The following is a 14,916-nucleotide window of genomic DNA, read 5'->3' as shown; positions in this document are numbered from 1 at the left end:
AGAGGTTTCCCATACTGACTTTAAACTCTCCCGAATTGGTCATGTCAATAGAGCTGCAAGCTCGCTGCAAACAACACTCAACGTGGTAGCACCTCCTTACAAAGAAGTTAACAAAGCAAAGAAAGTTTGCTCCTTGGTACAGCTCTCAATCCTGAAAATTAAAACAAATATCGCGAAAATTTGAAAGGAATTGGCGATTAACCAAGCTGGAAGAACCTCGTTTAGTCTGGGCAGACAGTCTCAAAACGTATAAGAGGGCCCTCCGCAATGCCAGAGCAAACTATTACTCAGCATTAATAAAGGAAAATAAGAACCCCAGGTTTCTTTTCAGCACTGTAGTCAGGCTGACTGAGAGTCACAGCTCTATTGAGCCTTGTATTCCTTTAGCCCTTAGCAGTAATGATTTTATGAGCTTTTTTAATGACAAAATTCTAACTATTAGAGGAAAAAATTCATGACCTCCTATATTTTTATAGCTTCTCCCCGATTTCTCTTCAACAATTGACCTCAATGATTTCTTTATTTAAATCATCAATGTGTCTCTTAGACCCAATCCCAACTAGGCTGCTTAAGGAAGTCTTACCTTTAGTTAACACTCACATATTAGATATGATAAATATATCTTTATTAACAGGCTATGTACCACAGTCTTTTAAAGTAGCTGTAATTAAACCTTTTCTAAAAAAGCCCACCCTGGATCCAGAGGTGTTAGCCAGCTATAGACCAATTTCTAATCTTCCCTTTCTTCCAAAGATCCTTGAGAAAGTAGTTGCAGACCAGCTATGTGACTTTCTCTGCGGTAATAATTTATTTGAAGAATTTCAGTCAGGATTTAGAGTGCATCATAGCACTGAGACAGCACTAGTTAAAATTACAAATTATCTTCGGATTGCTCCAGACAAAGGACTCGTCTCTGTACTTGTTTTATTAGATCATAGTGCAGCATTTGACAAAATTGACCACCAAATTCTGTTACAGAGACTGGAACATTTAATTGGTCTAACAGGGTTTGCACTAAGCTGGTTTTAATCTTATTTATCTGATCGTTTTCAGTTTGTTCATGTTCATGATAAATCATCTCTACGTACTAAAGTTTGTTTTGGAGTTCCACAAGGTTCTGTGCTCGGACCAGTTCTGTTCACTTTATACATGCTTCCCTTAGGTAACATCATTAGAAATCACTCTGTAAATTTCCATTGCTATGTGGATGACACACAATTGTATCTATCAATAAAACCAGGAGAAAGAGATCAATGAACTTCAAAAATGCCCAAAAGACATAAAAATCTGGATGAGATCCAATTTCCATATGTTAAATTCAGACAAAACTGAAGTTATTGTTCTTGGCCCCAAACACCTCAGAAACTCTTTATCTGATGATACAGTTTCTCTGGATGGCATTGCTCTGGCCTCTAGCACTACCGTAAGACCCCTCGGAGTAATATTTGACCAAGATTTATATTTTAACCCATTCAAAACAAACCTCATGGACTGCGTTTTTTCATCTGTGTAATATTGTGAAAATAAGGCCTATCCTGTCCCAAAAAGATGCAGAAAAAATGGTCCACGTTTTTGTTACCTCTAGGCTGGATTATCATAATTCCCTATTATCAGGTAGCTCTAATAAGTCTTGCAGCTAATGCAAAACGCAGCAGCACGTGAGCTCACAGGAACTAAGAAACAAGATCACATTTCTCCTGTTTTAGCTTCTCTGCGCTGGTTCCCTGTAAAATCCAGAACTGAATTTAAAACCCTACTCCTAACTTACAGAGCTTTAAATAGTCAGGCTCTGTCATATCTTAGAGAGCTCATAGTGCCGTATCAGGGGGGATTGCTCTGAGACAACAAGGGAGGCTGAACTTCCCCTAAAATTTCATAGAAGAAATGGTTCAAATATGCACTATTGAATTTACATTAAAATAAGAATTTACATTGCATTAAACATGCGCTAGGATGCGTTTAACATCATGACTATGATGTTCAAACGACTGTTTATCATCAAACGTGACCTCCCTGTCATACATTCCCGTGTCAGCACGTTGGACGCAGAGCCTCCAAGCATTCTTATGAGACAGCGCTGAGCAGGTTTTTTTCATGCAGCAAAGCCTCATTGGATAAATGCGACAAAATCGTCACTTCCAGGGAGGCTCAGCTTCCCTGGGACCTAATGGACCAGTAGGCGGGAGAGAACGCTCGGTGTATGCATGATGATTGGAGGAATTGTCTAAAAGGCTGAACCCCTTTGTGATTGACAGCGTTTTTGAAATACACAATGGCATTGTCGCATTTCGAGCTCAGTCCCATGCGGATATTTGCGAGTGGAGTCTTCTGACAGAGTGCTGTCCGGAGTTCCTTATTTCCATAAGCCATATAGCTCATTTTCACCATTTGTAAACCCATTTGAAAATCTCTGAGGTGTGTTTTGCTGTGGTTCTATGGCATGTGTGGTTGAAAAACGGCTTCAATTAAACGTTCCTTTTATAAGTTACTGCCTTGCTACAATATGATAAATTCTATGATATAAACTTAAAGTGAGCTTCCCCTGTTTGAAAGACCAGCAGCCGCCACTGTGCCATATTATCCCACTAGAACACTGCACTCTGAGAATGCAGGGTTACTCATGGTCCTTAAAGTCTCCAAAAGTAGATCAGGAGCCAGGGCCATCAGCTATCAGGCTCCTCTTCTGTGGAATCATCTGGGAGGCAGACACCGTCTCCACATTTAAGATTAGACTTAAGACTTTACTTTTTGATCAAGCTTATAGTTAGGGCTGGCTCAGATTTGCCTTGGACCAGCCCCTAGTTAGGCTGACATAGGCCTAGTCTGCCGGGGGGCCTCCTATAATACACCGAGCACCTTCTCTCTCTCTCTCTCCTTTACTAATACTCATGACTTGATACTGCATCATGCTAACTCGGCTGTACTGCATGTCACTAACTCGGCATCTTCTCCGGAGCCTTTGTGCTCCACTGTCTCGCAGGTTAACTCATATCGCAGCGGTGGCTGGATGGTGTGATGTGTGTGGTTGTGCTGCTGCCGTGGTCCTGCCTGATGCCTCCTACTGCCGCTGTTATCATTAGTCATACTTCTACTGTCATTATACACATATGATTATTGTCACATACATATACTATCATATATGAATATATACCTACAACATATTGTACCACAATAGCTGTTATTATTGTAATATTATTAATTAAATTAATGTTGTTGTAATCTATTATCATTACTGTGTGTCCTGCATATCTCTCTGTCTCTGTCTCTCTTTATGTATCATTTTGTCATACGGATTACTGTTAATTTATCATGTTGATCTGTTCTGTACGACATCTATTGCATGTCTGTCCGTCCTGGAAGAGGGATCCCTCCTCAGTTGCTCTTCCTTAGGTTTCTACCATTTGTTTTCCCCGTTAAAAGGTTTTTTTGGGGGAGTTTTTCCTTATCTGCTGTGAGGGTCCAAAGGACAGCGGGATGTCGTATGCTTAAAGCCCTCTGAGGCAAATTGTGATTTGTGATATTGGGCTTTATAAATAAAATTGATTGATTGATTGATGATTTCTGGAGGCAGGGTGCACTGTATGGTAGTCCTGTCTTTACCAGTCAATCCCATTGTCATAGTTTGCTCCACTGAAGAACTGGATCTCCTCAAAGGTGGTGGGACTGGGGAAGGAACTGGTGATTGCTGGATGGAGGCTCAGGAATGAATGAAGCGCTGTAGTGCCTGAAATAAAGACCAGACATTTATAATAATAAAGAGACAGATATAGTATGTAGACAAAGGCCAAGATAAAGATGGAAATAGAGATACAGAGAGCGTGGTACCTGTTTTCTGTGGTCCAATGACGAGGAACTTGGGGAGTCGGTCACAGGTCTTTTCTTTAGACCAGATGTCTTTGTGTCTCTTGTCATGACAAGGGTTCTGAAAAATAATCACATCGAGACTCAGATACATTCAACACCATGCTTTAACTCCAGTGTTCCCTCTACATCTAGTTTTGCCCACAACTTGGTCCCCCTGTGCACAAGACAGTGACATGTCTTTCCTTTTAATTTAATTGAAAGAGCGTTAGGATTAATTCCAAACACCTCTCTACAAAAAATGTAAGCTTTCAAAAACAAAATCAATAATCCGACCTGCCAGAGTGGGTCTCTCTCCTCAGGGAAGATCTGAAAGTATTTCTCAGCAAGCCGGACAGGGGGCAACGTCTGCAGCTTAAGGTTGGTCCAACACTGGACGAACTTCACCAAAGACTCAAAGGTGTACAGACCCAGCCGATCGTTGCCATAGTTAGACAGGTGTGTCATGAAGATACTGATCTGGATTGAGAAAGCACAACAAACTTCACAAGATAGTTTAACATTTACCTGGAGCTGTTGTCACAGCAACAACTCACTGAGCTCAAACCAGCAGAAGTGTAGGCTGACTCAAAAGGACCTTGCTGTTTCTGCTTCTATTTTTCCTTTCTGCAGTATCAGTAGAATTGCTTTTATTAAATAAGAGCTGCTGACAAAGTTCCGCTAATTTAGTGTGGAACACATTTCATTTCCTAAAAAATTAATTTGTTATGTAAAAGCTTTTATTGTTTTAACAAAATAAGAAAACGTTGGGTTTTCATCAGCAGGAACTTCATATGACTCCACACAGCTGAAAGTGAACATGAAAGAGTAAAATAAAGCGGATCTCTAAGGTAAAAACAGGACGCAGGAGAGAAACCTAACTCCAAACTACAGACATTAAGTTAGAAGCTACAACAGTACTGAGAGCTGAACACACAGAGACTTTCAGAAAACGCCTTTATCTCCAGTCTCCTGCACAGTGAGACGTGAGATGAGTCTTTCAGGGGGAGAACGGGGGTTGTCAGGGGTTGGCTGTGGTCAGCGAGATGTCACTGCTACCCACTTGGAGGTGGAGGGGCACCCTTTTAACACGGCTCCAGAAAAGGGCCATTTTCAGCTTGTTAAAACTGACAAAGGAAACGTAAATCAGCATGGCATGGTCTGACTTGGCGCAGCCCATGATTCATTTTATAATGAAAAGCTAATTTCTCTCATCTGAACTGAGAGTTTTCTCCATTTCATTCTAGTGCCAGCAGCTGCAACTGCAAGTGTGCAAGAGGTTACGGAGACATATCACTGTTATGTTATTAAACATACATGACTGAAAGGAAAAACTATGCACAATATTGCCTTTGGCAATATCTTTGGGTCAACTCTCCTCTCAAACCTCAGTGGTATCTGCAAGTCTCAAGAGGGGGTTCTTACAGGGTTCAGGAGGACAGTGAGGAATAGTTCTCCTCCTCTGATGCTCTTGTCCAGCTCCTTGGAGCCTCCCGGGTATTCATTATAGAAGATGGTATGGGTGAACAAACCACAAGTCTGCCGAGGCAACACCTAAAACACACACAGAGGTCATTAGTTGTTTGGTGTATATTTGCAAGAGAATGTGTAACCCGAGTTAGATAGAATTGAATGTTAAATCATATTAGAAAATAATATGAGATGAAAATATCTGATAACTACACATGGAAGAGAAAATAAGACACATAGGAAAAAAAACAAGACAGACAGGGTTTAGCTTACATCCTGTTACCGGGAAAACTCTGTGCACGGAAGGTCTCTCTTCCTCTTTGACTGCAGCTGAGAGGAGAGTAACTTTAGCCACCGTAGCACGTAGCTTTCATTAAACTGTATAAAAACCCGATAAAAGTGGATTGGAGACGACAAAGGCAGCGTTGGTAATCCAGAGGGAGTTCGACCGAGGGAGCCTGTATTCACTGGCTGCCGAGTGACGCCGCGTTGGTGAGAAATCTGTAAATAGAAAAATGCTAGCTGCTAAAGTTAACAGTGAAGCTAAAAGTTAACTGAGAAACGCTAGCCATTAGACGCTTCCGCTAGCGATAAGCTAATAATATGAAGCGCTAGCTGTTAGCCACTAACACTGATAGTAATATATAACTGAATATAACTGAAGAGTGCTAGCCGCTAGCTGTTAGCCGCTAACGGCTAATGGTGATTTCTGTCCATTCATACTGTGCAGTAGAAAACATGTTTTCTGTTCAAGTACATTGATTTAGCTGACGTATATGAGTTTAAGTGAAATTTTTACACACTTGAATGTTGTTTTGTGATGTTTAAAGCACATTCATTATACATTTAATGTTTATTTGAATAGTTTTAAGTGCCTTAACCTGTGCCTTGTAAGCACATTAATCTGCACCTGTGTCAATTATTAAAATGGTTGATGCATGTAACTATAGCCTGCTCTAGCATGGTACAGTATACAAAGTACATATTTTTGGTGTTGGTGTAGGCATTTTATGCTAATTGCCATGTGAAAGAGGGAATACTTTGATTTTTCAACTGAGAGGTTATTTTAGTAACTGGGGTTCTATGAAACCTGAGATTATTGTGTTGTTTGTAATGAGATTTTGTAATTACTGATATTCATTTGCTATAATTGTTACTCTTTGGATAATATAAAGTATAATGAAAGAATCTGACTACTGTAAATATATTCTAGCTTTCATTTATGGTCCACTGTTTAGATTAGAAGCTTGAATGAGAGTTCTGACCTTACTCATTATAGGTCAGGTTTTTTGGACCCACCTGGAGTTTGAGCCTGGATCCTGTTGGAAGTTTGATGGCGAGCTACAGCCCGATGGAGCAACATTAAAGACTCAATTGCATGCAGAAGACTGAAATCCTGGACTTCAAGTACAGTGTCCTCACACACACTAGTGACGCATCATACACCGCTCCATAGCGGTATGAACGAGCTATCTAATGGTTCTGGTAACACGTGTGGGACACAAGGACTGAGTTCAATTCAGTAACTAAAGTAACTGAAGGACATTGAAATCTTATTGAAACTTGTTTATTGGACAATTTGAGTTGTGTTTTCTTTGATTACCCAGGTAATTTATTTAAACCTGTATTTTAACTCGTTGGACACTGAGGTTTCCCTCATTTACAGGGACAACGAGTTTACAACAGCAACAAAGCATAAATAAAATTACAGTGAAAAACAATCACAAGGCGATTTACAAAAGTCAGACACCATACATTTAAAATCAGCAAGAGAGGATATATTCTCCAGCCCCAAATCGTGTTGGAGAATATTCCAAGAGTTTGGAGCGTCAAAAGAAAAAGCTGATTTACCAAGCTCTGAATGTACAAAAGGGACCTTAAGAAACATCAAACCACTGGATTGAGTTGAGTAAGATCCAGAGCGCCATTCTAGTAGGGATGAAATGTATGGGGGCTGCTTACCAGTAAGGACCTTGAAAATAAACATATACCAGTGCTTCATGCGTCTGTAATATTTGTAGGATCGCAGTTGGTTTCAGGTAAGCTAACTGGAATAAATTGGCAGAAAATAGCTATGTTATTTATTCTGTGACCGTTAAAAGAGGATCCTGGTGAGTGGTGAGGCATGACTGGGTGTATATAGCACATGTCCCCACCAGTTAACGTTACCTTTCATTAGCTGATAGCTAGTTTAGCTCATGTTAGCTAACAGGCTACAACTGTGGTGTTTTCATTTTATTTTCCCTAGTTGATGTTATCTGCGTATCTGGTTATCGTGAGCACTCGTTTTGGGTTAAAGTGGAAGTGCCCGGAGCTGCCACCCGTGGTCCTGGGCAGGGCTCGAGACTTGGGATCCACTCACCTATGGTCCTGCCTGGGCCTGACCTCTGCGACCCCCAGCATGACCTCCGTGGCCTGGATGGATGCTCAAGTGTGGCTGAGAGGAGCGGAGAGGACCGCGGAGATTAGGCCGGGCGGGCCGACACTGTGTATCCCAGAACGGGTGCTCAAGTGTGGGTGAGAGGAGCGGAGAGGACCACAGAGGTCAAATAGTGAAATTTAAGGATGCCTTCGTCTTCGATATGTTGTTAATATGATTTTATGGGCAATTTATCAGTCGAGGTCTCTTCCTCTGCAAAGCAAACTGACCCGGTGGCTACAGGTAATAGCGCAGTTTTGAAACCACTGTTTTTCCGAGATGAAGGACTGATTGTTGAGCTGCTGTTAACAGTTAACAGAGTTAACGGATCCCGTTATTTAACCGTTTCAACACTAAATAAAGCAGAGTGACGGACCCAAAGCCTTCAATCTGGCTAAAATACAGCTGAAATGCTAACAAAAAATAAAAAATAAAAAATACAGTGGTGAAGTTGGGATTTGTTTCTTGAAGTTATGTGCTTGTCTTTTCTGTCTCTTGCAGGCAGCCAGGAGAAGCGGACTGGCCATCAGATATTGTTTGTGGAAAATTGAAAATAAAGTTTGTCAAATTGACTTTTGTCTCTTCATTGTGCACACTTAGACACGAAACAGGCTATGGTAACAGTCAAGCTAGTTTTGAATGTTAGCATTGATTTCTCACATTGAATGGTGAAATATTTGTAGTTTGAAAGGTCCGACCTAAATAAATAAAGGTCGTAGTTAATGAAGCATATGAATATTAATGAAGGAGCGCCCACTGAGCACAGCTTCTTTTATTGATCGTTTGAACATCGCGTGGTGGTCATTTTCGATTAAATTAACGATCTAAACTTGATAAATCGGGCGACATCGGCCAGGTGTGCTATCTGGGGTGAGTACTGATATAGAGTATAACATCACTGGGACATGTAACAGTAAAATCACTCCGCTCACAGGTGTTAATGTGTGTTAATGTGTGTGTTAATACAACCGTTAATTAACCAACAGTCACACTCGCTACATTGACACAAACTGACACTATAGCGTTACACCAAGAAGATGGATATTTTCCCCAAAATTACATTTGAATTAAATTATGAGTGGTCGTTATGAGAGGACAAGGAAAAGGAAAGCCAGGACTCTTATGTGCAGACCTCCAGGTGTGTTTGAATCCGGCCGTGCCAACATCCAGGTTTGCTAACGTTTCATCAGCTGAACTGGACGAAGTTACACAGTTGCAGATCAATGTAAATACAAAGTAGTTTGTGAGTTCCTGGCGTGTGTCAGACCGATAAATAGAACATCTATCTATCTATCGCTCTGGCGTGTGTGCTGCGTTGCCTGGCAACAGACCAGGGGAACTGTTTTTTTTTTTTTCGCGGAGCTACATAACATACTTAAATAATTTATTTCATCACCTTTTGTTAACATTTCCTTACTCAGCATTGCTGTTTAAGCTGTTGTTGAACTGTTGTATAAAAGCAATATCACACTCGAGGTCGTGACGTTGTACTGTATATCATCACGGCTGTAATTGCCTTTGACTGCGGCCTCGTGCCATAGTGCCCATGGCCGAATCACAGCCGTGACGATATACAGTACATCACTCCCTCTCGTGAGATATTGCTTAAATATATATATATATATATATATATAAAACTCCTGACAGGGGAAGAGGGTGGGAGTGAATGAACCCGGTAAAAGAGTACCCGCCCGGACGGGACGCTCTAAAACTAAAGCGAGCGTGCCCACAAGGAGGCAGGGATCATTTCACTGGTCAACAGTAAATCTGGTGTTCTATTGGTTGGGGGATTTTGACAGGGTTGTTACACAAAAGAATCCAAGCGCAGGGCAGAAATCAGAGCAGAAATTCCACGAGCGCACAGAAACAGTTTGAGCGCAAAGAGAAAAGCCTAAGTTCGAGCAGGAAATCTGTGCGAGCAACATGGTACCTGAGAGCGAGCAACATGGTATCTGAGTGCGAACACACAGTCTGAGCAGAAACAGAGTAGATCCAAGCGCAAGCAGAGGCTATTTGAGTGCAAGGGCAGGGTTTTTGAACGTGAAATCAATAAATAATGCTTTCAAACTGATAGACCACTCTCTTGAATAAAGATAGGGATAAAGCTCCATAGCATCAGAGTTTCATGCAAACCTGATAGTAGAGTATAACTATGGTGCCGCCTTACAGACATTAGAGTCCCTTTTGCCCTATAGTCACCCATTGTCAGACGATCCTGATGTCACATACCACGTGCGAGCCCTGGCTGGTGTCTACACACATAAGGTAGGGGGCAATGTCACATAGACTTACCTGGATACGCTGAAAGGAATAGCCAAGCTGAGTGGGAAAGAGTTTGAAGAGGTGTTGAAGGAGGTGATGTCACAGATAGGAGTCCATTGAAGGTACTGAGCCCAGTGAACACTGCACTTCGCCTCAACACACAGAGAGTCCTGAGCAGGCCACAGAACCCAGCCAACATGAGATCCCCCCACAGCTGTCAGCTAATGCTCCTTCTCCCATTAAGCTTGGTCTGCCTGATCAGAGCACAGCATTTGCTCCCTCCCCCAGGTCAAAGACATCTCTGACTCTAAGCTCCAATGAGCTCAATCCACCTGAAGTGCAAAAGATAGCGGTAGAGCACATAGTCAGGAGTGAGGACAGACCCACACACTCTCACCCTACCTTGAAGTTAAGAGCTTTTTCTGGGAAACCCCCCAGGCCATACAGTGAAGCTGAGTATGACTCTTGGCGTTCCCATGTCGACTTGATGATGAAAGACGTCAGCATCTCTGATCTTGAAAACACTCGTAAGATCCTCGAAAGCCTTCTTGCCCCAGCCTCCGATGTTATCAGACATCTTAGTCCTGAGGCTCCACCTACCGCATATCTACAAATGTTTTGCATATTGTTGCCAGCTGTGAGTCTGATGCAAATCCTGCCTTAGTGGCAGCAAAAAGAAAAGAACTGAGAGAGCGACAACGGTTATGGGAATAACAGAACGTCCCTACATCTTCTTTAAACTGAAGTCAGTTCCTGTCGAGGGACAGACAAGAACTGACGATAGCCAACCATGTCCCATTGGAAACAAACCTAAAGTGACTGCCAGAAACCGTGCCACGCTAAAAGGGTCTCACACAAAAGATAGCCACTTCAAGTTACCCAAAGGCTTAATAGGTACAAAGAGCACAGCACAAGTGGAGACAGAGGGAAGCCCTGTCAACTGCTTACTCGACACAGGCTCACAGGTGACCACGATTCCTCAATCATTCTCTAACCCTAACCCTCAGCAACATTTGTCTGAGTATCAGATCAAGCCACTTTATGACTTGCTAGAAGTCGAGGGAGCCAATGGTCAGTCTGTACCTTACCTGGGATCAGTGTTGGGTAAGGGTTACTTTAAAAGTAATCAAAGTACGTTACTGCGTTACTTTTTTAAAAAGTAACCAGTTACTTTACTGTGTTACTCTCTGAGTAAAGTAACTCAATTACTTTAAAAGTACTTCCAATGTTACTCCCTGAGAAAAGTAACTCAAGCACTTTTAAAGTACTTTTGAGTATTCTACATTTCCTATTGGGCAATGGACCACAGGGCGCTAAGCCTCCATTTTTTTTGTCTCCAAAATTAAAGTTATGGACCACTTGCCCTTCACTGAGATCCAATTCTCCCATCACTGCCGTCACTTTGACCAGTAGAAACACAGAACGATCTGCTGCCGTAGACAACTGTATGACAACACCCCCCCAGCATTTTTAATATTTCCTCTAGGGATGTTACCACACAGAGTAAAAGGGGGAAATGATGGTGTGAAACAGCAGAGGCACTTTGTCAACCCGCTGAGTTAACGTTACTGTCATTAGCATCAAGCTAGCAAACAATGTACATCCTCACGGTCGGACATAAAGTAATAACATTAACAAATAGCGGCGGGGCTTTTACTCACCACAACTGCAGAGGCTCCCAGCTTCATTTGAAACAAAATACATTATAGACGGTCCGTTATTTATTAATCCCTCTGTGTGTTTATACAGTACAGGCCAAAAGTTTGGACACACCTTCTCATTCAATGCGTTTTCTTTATTTTCATGACTATTTACATTGTAGATTCTCACTGAAGGCATCAAAACTATGAATGAACACGTGGAGTTATGTACTTAACAAAAAAAGGTGAAATAACTGAAAACATGTTTTATATTCTAGTTTCTTCAAAATAGCCACCCTTTGCTCTGATTACTGCTTTGCACACTCTTGGCATGCTCTCGATGAACTTCAAGAGGTAGTCACCTGAAATGGTTTCCACTTCACAGGTGTGCCTTATCAGGGTTAATTAGTGGAATTTCTTGCTTTATCAATGGGGTTGGGACCATCAGTTGTGTTGTGCAGAAGTCAGGTTAATACACAGCCGACAGCCCTATTGGACAACTGTTAAAATTCATATTATGGCAAGAACCAATCAGCTAACTAAAGAAAAACGAGTGGCCATCATTACTTTAAGAAATGAAGGTCAGTCAGTCCGGAAAATTGCAAAAACTTTAAATGTGTCCCCAAGTGGAGTCGCAAAAACCATCAAGCGCTACAACCAAACTGGCACACATGAGGACCGACCCAGGAAAGGAAGACCAAGAGTCACCTCTGCTTCTGAGGATAAGTTCATCCGAGTCACCAGCCTCAGAAATGGCAAGTTAACAGCAGCTCAGATCAGAGACCAGATGAATGCCACACAGAGTTCTAGCAGCAGACCCATCTCTAGAACAACTGTTAAGAGGAGACTGCGCCAATCAGGCCTTCATGGTCAAATAGCTGCTAGGAAACCACTGCTAAGGAGAGGCAACAAGCAGAAGAGATTTGTTTGGGCCAAGAAACACAAGGAATGGACATTAGACCAGTGGAAATCTGTGCTTTGGTCTGATGAGTCCAAATTTGAGATCTTTGGTTCCAACTGCCGTGTCTTTGTGAGACGCAGAAAAGGTGAACGGATGGATTCCACATGCCTGGTTCCCACTGTGAAGCATGGAGGAGGAGGTGTGATGGTGTGGGGGTGTTTTGCTGGTGACACTGTTGGGGATTTATTCAAAATTGAAGGCACACTGAATCAGCATGGCTACCACAGCATCCTGCAGCGACATGCCATCCCATCCGGTTTGCGTTTAGTTGGACGATGATTTATTTTTCAACAGGACAATGACCCCAAACACACCTCCAGGCTGTGTAAGGGCTATTTGACCAAGAAGGAGAGTGATGGAGTGCTGCGGCAGATGACCTGGCCTCCACAGTCACTGGACCTGAACCCAATCCAGATGGTTTGGGGTGAGCTGGACCGCAGAGTGAAGGCAAAGGGGCCAACAAGTGCTAAACACCTCTGGGAACTCCTTCAAGACTGTTGGAAAACCATTTCAGGTGACTACCTCTTGAAGCTCATGGAGAGAATGCCAAGAGTGTGCAAAGCAGTAATCAGAGCAAAGGGTGGCTATTTTGAAGAAACTAGAATATAAAACATGTTTTCAGTTATTTCACCTTTTTTTGTTAAGTACATAACTCCACATGTGTTCATTCATAGTTTTGATGCCTTCAGTGAGAATCTACAATGTAAATAGTCATGAAAATAAAGAAAACGCATTGAATGAGAAGGTGTGTCCAAACTTTTGGCCTGTACTGTATATTTACTTTTTATCCGCGCCGTTGTCTTTATAAAGTTAACATATCGCACCGTCATTTCAAACTCAACACTTTTTTCAAATTAAAAGCCCCTTGATAACCTCGGCTGAGAAAATCCTTCCATTTTCTAAATAGGCTTTTATTCTGAAACATTTGTCAGAACTTCCTGTGGAACATACAGTAGCTTGATAGTTTACGTATGGCACTTCAAATGTAGCTCCTGCCATCTGCTGACGCTTTTAGGTGAATACAACAACATGTCGGCTGGCACATGAACAGACACAGTTCTGGCAGTGACTCAAATAATAGTGAAAGTAATAAAAATAGGACAAGAATAACCCGATGACATCACACACGCTGTGAAAGACGACTGGGGATAATTGGTGAGTACCAGCGTGTAGCATGTATCAGGCATAATGCAAGTCCTGAGTCTGAAATATGTCTGTCAGCGAGTCCTACTCCACCTATTTAGACTCCACCGTAGACAACGGCAGCATTTCTCCGACCACGTAGCGAGCCACAAGCTCCGTGGCTTCTTTCAGACTGATAGGTTTAACGTTATCTCCGTTATTAGAACCAAACGACAGCCGTTGCTGTTTCGGAGCTGAAGGACCAGTGTTCTAAAAGTAACGGAAGTAACTGATGTCTTGTTTGAAAATGTACTTAAGTATTTGATTACTCAAACAGCAAACTAACGCGTTAGGTTACTCGTTACTGCAAAAAGTAATCAAAGTACTCTAACGCGTTATATCCAACTCTGCCTGGGATACATCGAGCTAAGTGTCACTTTTTCTAAAGAGTGTGTTGGAGTTGACACAGAGGTACCAACACTTGCTCTAGTAGTCCCAGATATCCGTTCTGCTTCTAACTCACTTGTGCTGATCGGTACCAACATGCTCTATGTACTGTATGAGACCTATTTGGAAACCGCTACTGAGTCACAGCAACCAACAGCACATGGCTATAAGGCGATACTCAAGAGCCTTGAACTACGGCAAGGACAAAGCAAAGATGGTAACCCTGGGCTGGTCAAAATGCATGACAAAAATCCCCAGTTAATCCCAGCCGGCCAAACAGTAGTCCTTGAAGGTCGTGTCACCATGAAGGGGTTCACTCCTGAGAAGTCTGTAGTCTTGGAACACCCTTCTTTGTCCTCTTTACCAGGTGGGCTGCTGGTGAAAACTTGTCTCATTGATCTGCCTGCTAAACAGCCATACAAGGTACCAGTTGTACTCACCAACGAGTCTGAACATGATGTCGTCATCCCCCAGAGGTGTGTTATTGGTGAGCTCAGTGCCTTTCAGAGTGTTCTCTCCCAAGAGCATAGTGTGGTTACCCCAAGATCAGACTCTGCTCAGAGGTCCGATCTGAAGTTCAACCTCGATGACTCTCCCGCCCCTACTGAGTGGAAGGAGCGCATCACACAAAAGTTGAACAGCATGCCAGAAGTTTTCGCTCAGAACGACCTTGACTTCGGAAGAACTGGACAAGTGAAGCACCAAATTAGGCTCTCAGATGAGACGCCCTTTAAACACAGAGCCCGCCCCATTCA

General features: G+C 42.4%; 2 protein-coding genes across 2 annotated transcripts in view; one reads left to right on the top strand and one right to left on the bottom strand.

Annotated features, from left to right (window-relative positions):
* The window catches only part of ndst2a (N-deacetylase/N-sulfotransferase (heparan glucosaminyl) 2a), a 133,620-nt gene that overhangs the window by 42,941 nt on the left and 75,763 nt on the right, over positions 1–14,916 (bottom strand). Inside the window, exons 7-10 of the mRNA XM_033613204.2 lie at positions 5,266–5,394; positions 4,138–4,320; positions 3,826–3,922; positions 3,601–3,724 (exon numbers count right to left, since the gene is read on the bottom strand). Of these exons, the coding sequence (XP_033469095.1) occupies positions 3,601–3,724; positions 3,826–3,922; positions 4,138–4,320; positions 5,266–5,394 (533 nt within the window). The remainder of the gene's footprint in view (positions 1–3,600; positions 3,725–3,825; positions 3,923–4,137; positions 4,321–5,265; positions 5,395–14,916) is intronic.
* Positions 7,712–10,729, top strand: LOC144458424 (uncharacterized). The gene is made up of 3 exons (XM_078160890.1): positions 7,712–7,741; positions 10,016–10,102; positions 10,158–10,729. Exons 1-3 carry the CDS (start codon positions 7,712–7,714, stop codon positions 10,653–10,655), a joined length of 615 nt encoding a protein of 204 aa, XP_078017016.1. The 3' UTR covers positions 10,656–10,729.

This window comes from Epinephelus lanceolatus, chromosome 17 (assembly GCF_041903045.1).
Source record: "Epinephelus lanceolatus isolate andai-2023 chromosome 17, ASM4190304v1, whole genome shotgun sequence".
NCBI lineage: Eukaryota > Metazoa > Chordata > Actinopteri > Perciformes > Serranidae > Epinephelus > Epinephelus lanceolatus.
The sequence above is the reverse complement of the archived record's forward strand: the minus strand, read 5'-3'. Positions and strand labels throughout refer to the sequence as shown.

Excerpts from the sequence above, each read along its gene's own strand:
- LOC144458424 (XM_078160890.1), top strand. The coding sequence starts at position 7,712 with ATGACCTCCGTGGCCTGGATGGATGCTCAA. Across the intron at positions 7,742-10,015 it reads TGGCCTGGATGGATGCTCAA|ACTTACCTGGATACGCTGAA; the intron begins GTGTGGCTGAGA and ends AATGTCACATAG. Across the intron at positions 10,103-10,157 it reads AGGTGATGTCACAGATAGGA|AGTCCTGAGCAGGCCACAGA; the intron begins GTCCATTGAAGG and ends CAACACACAGAG.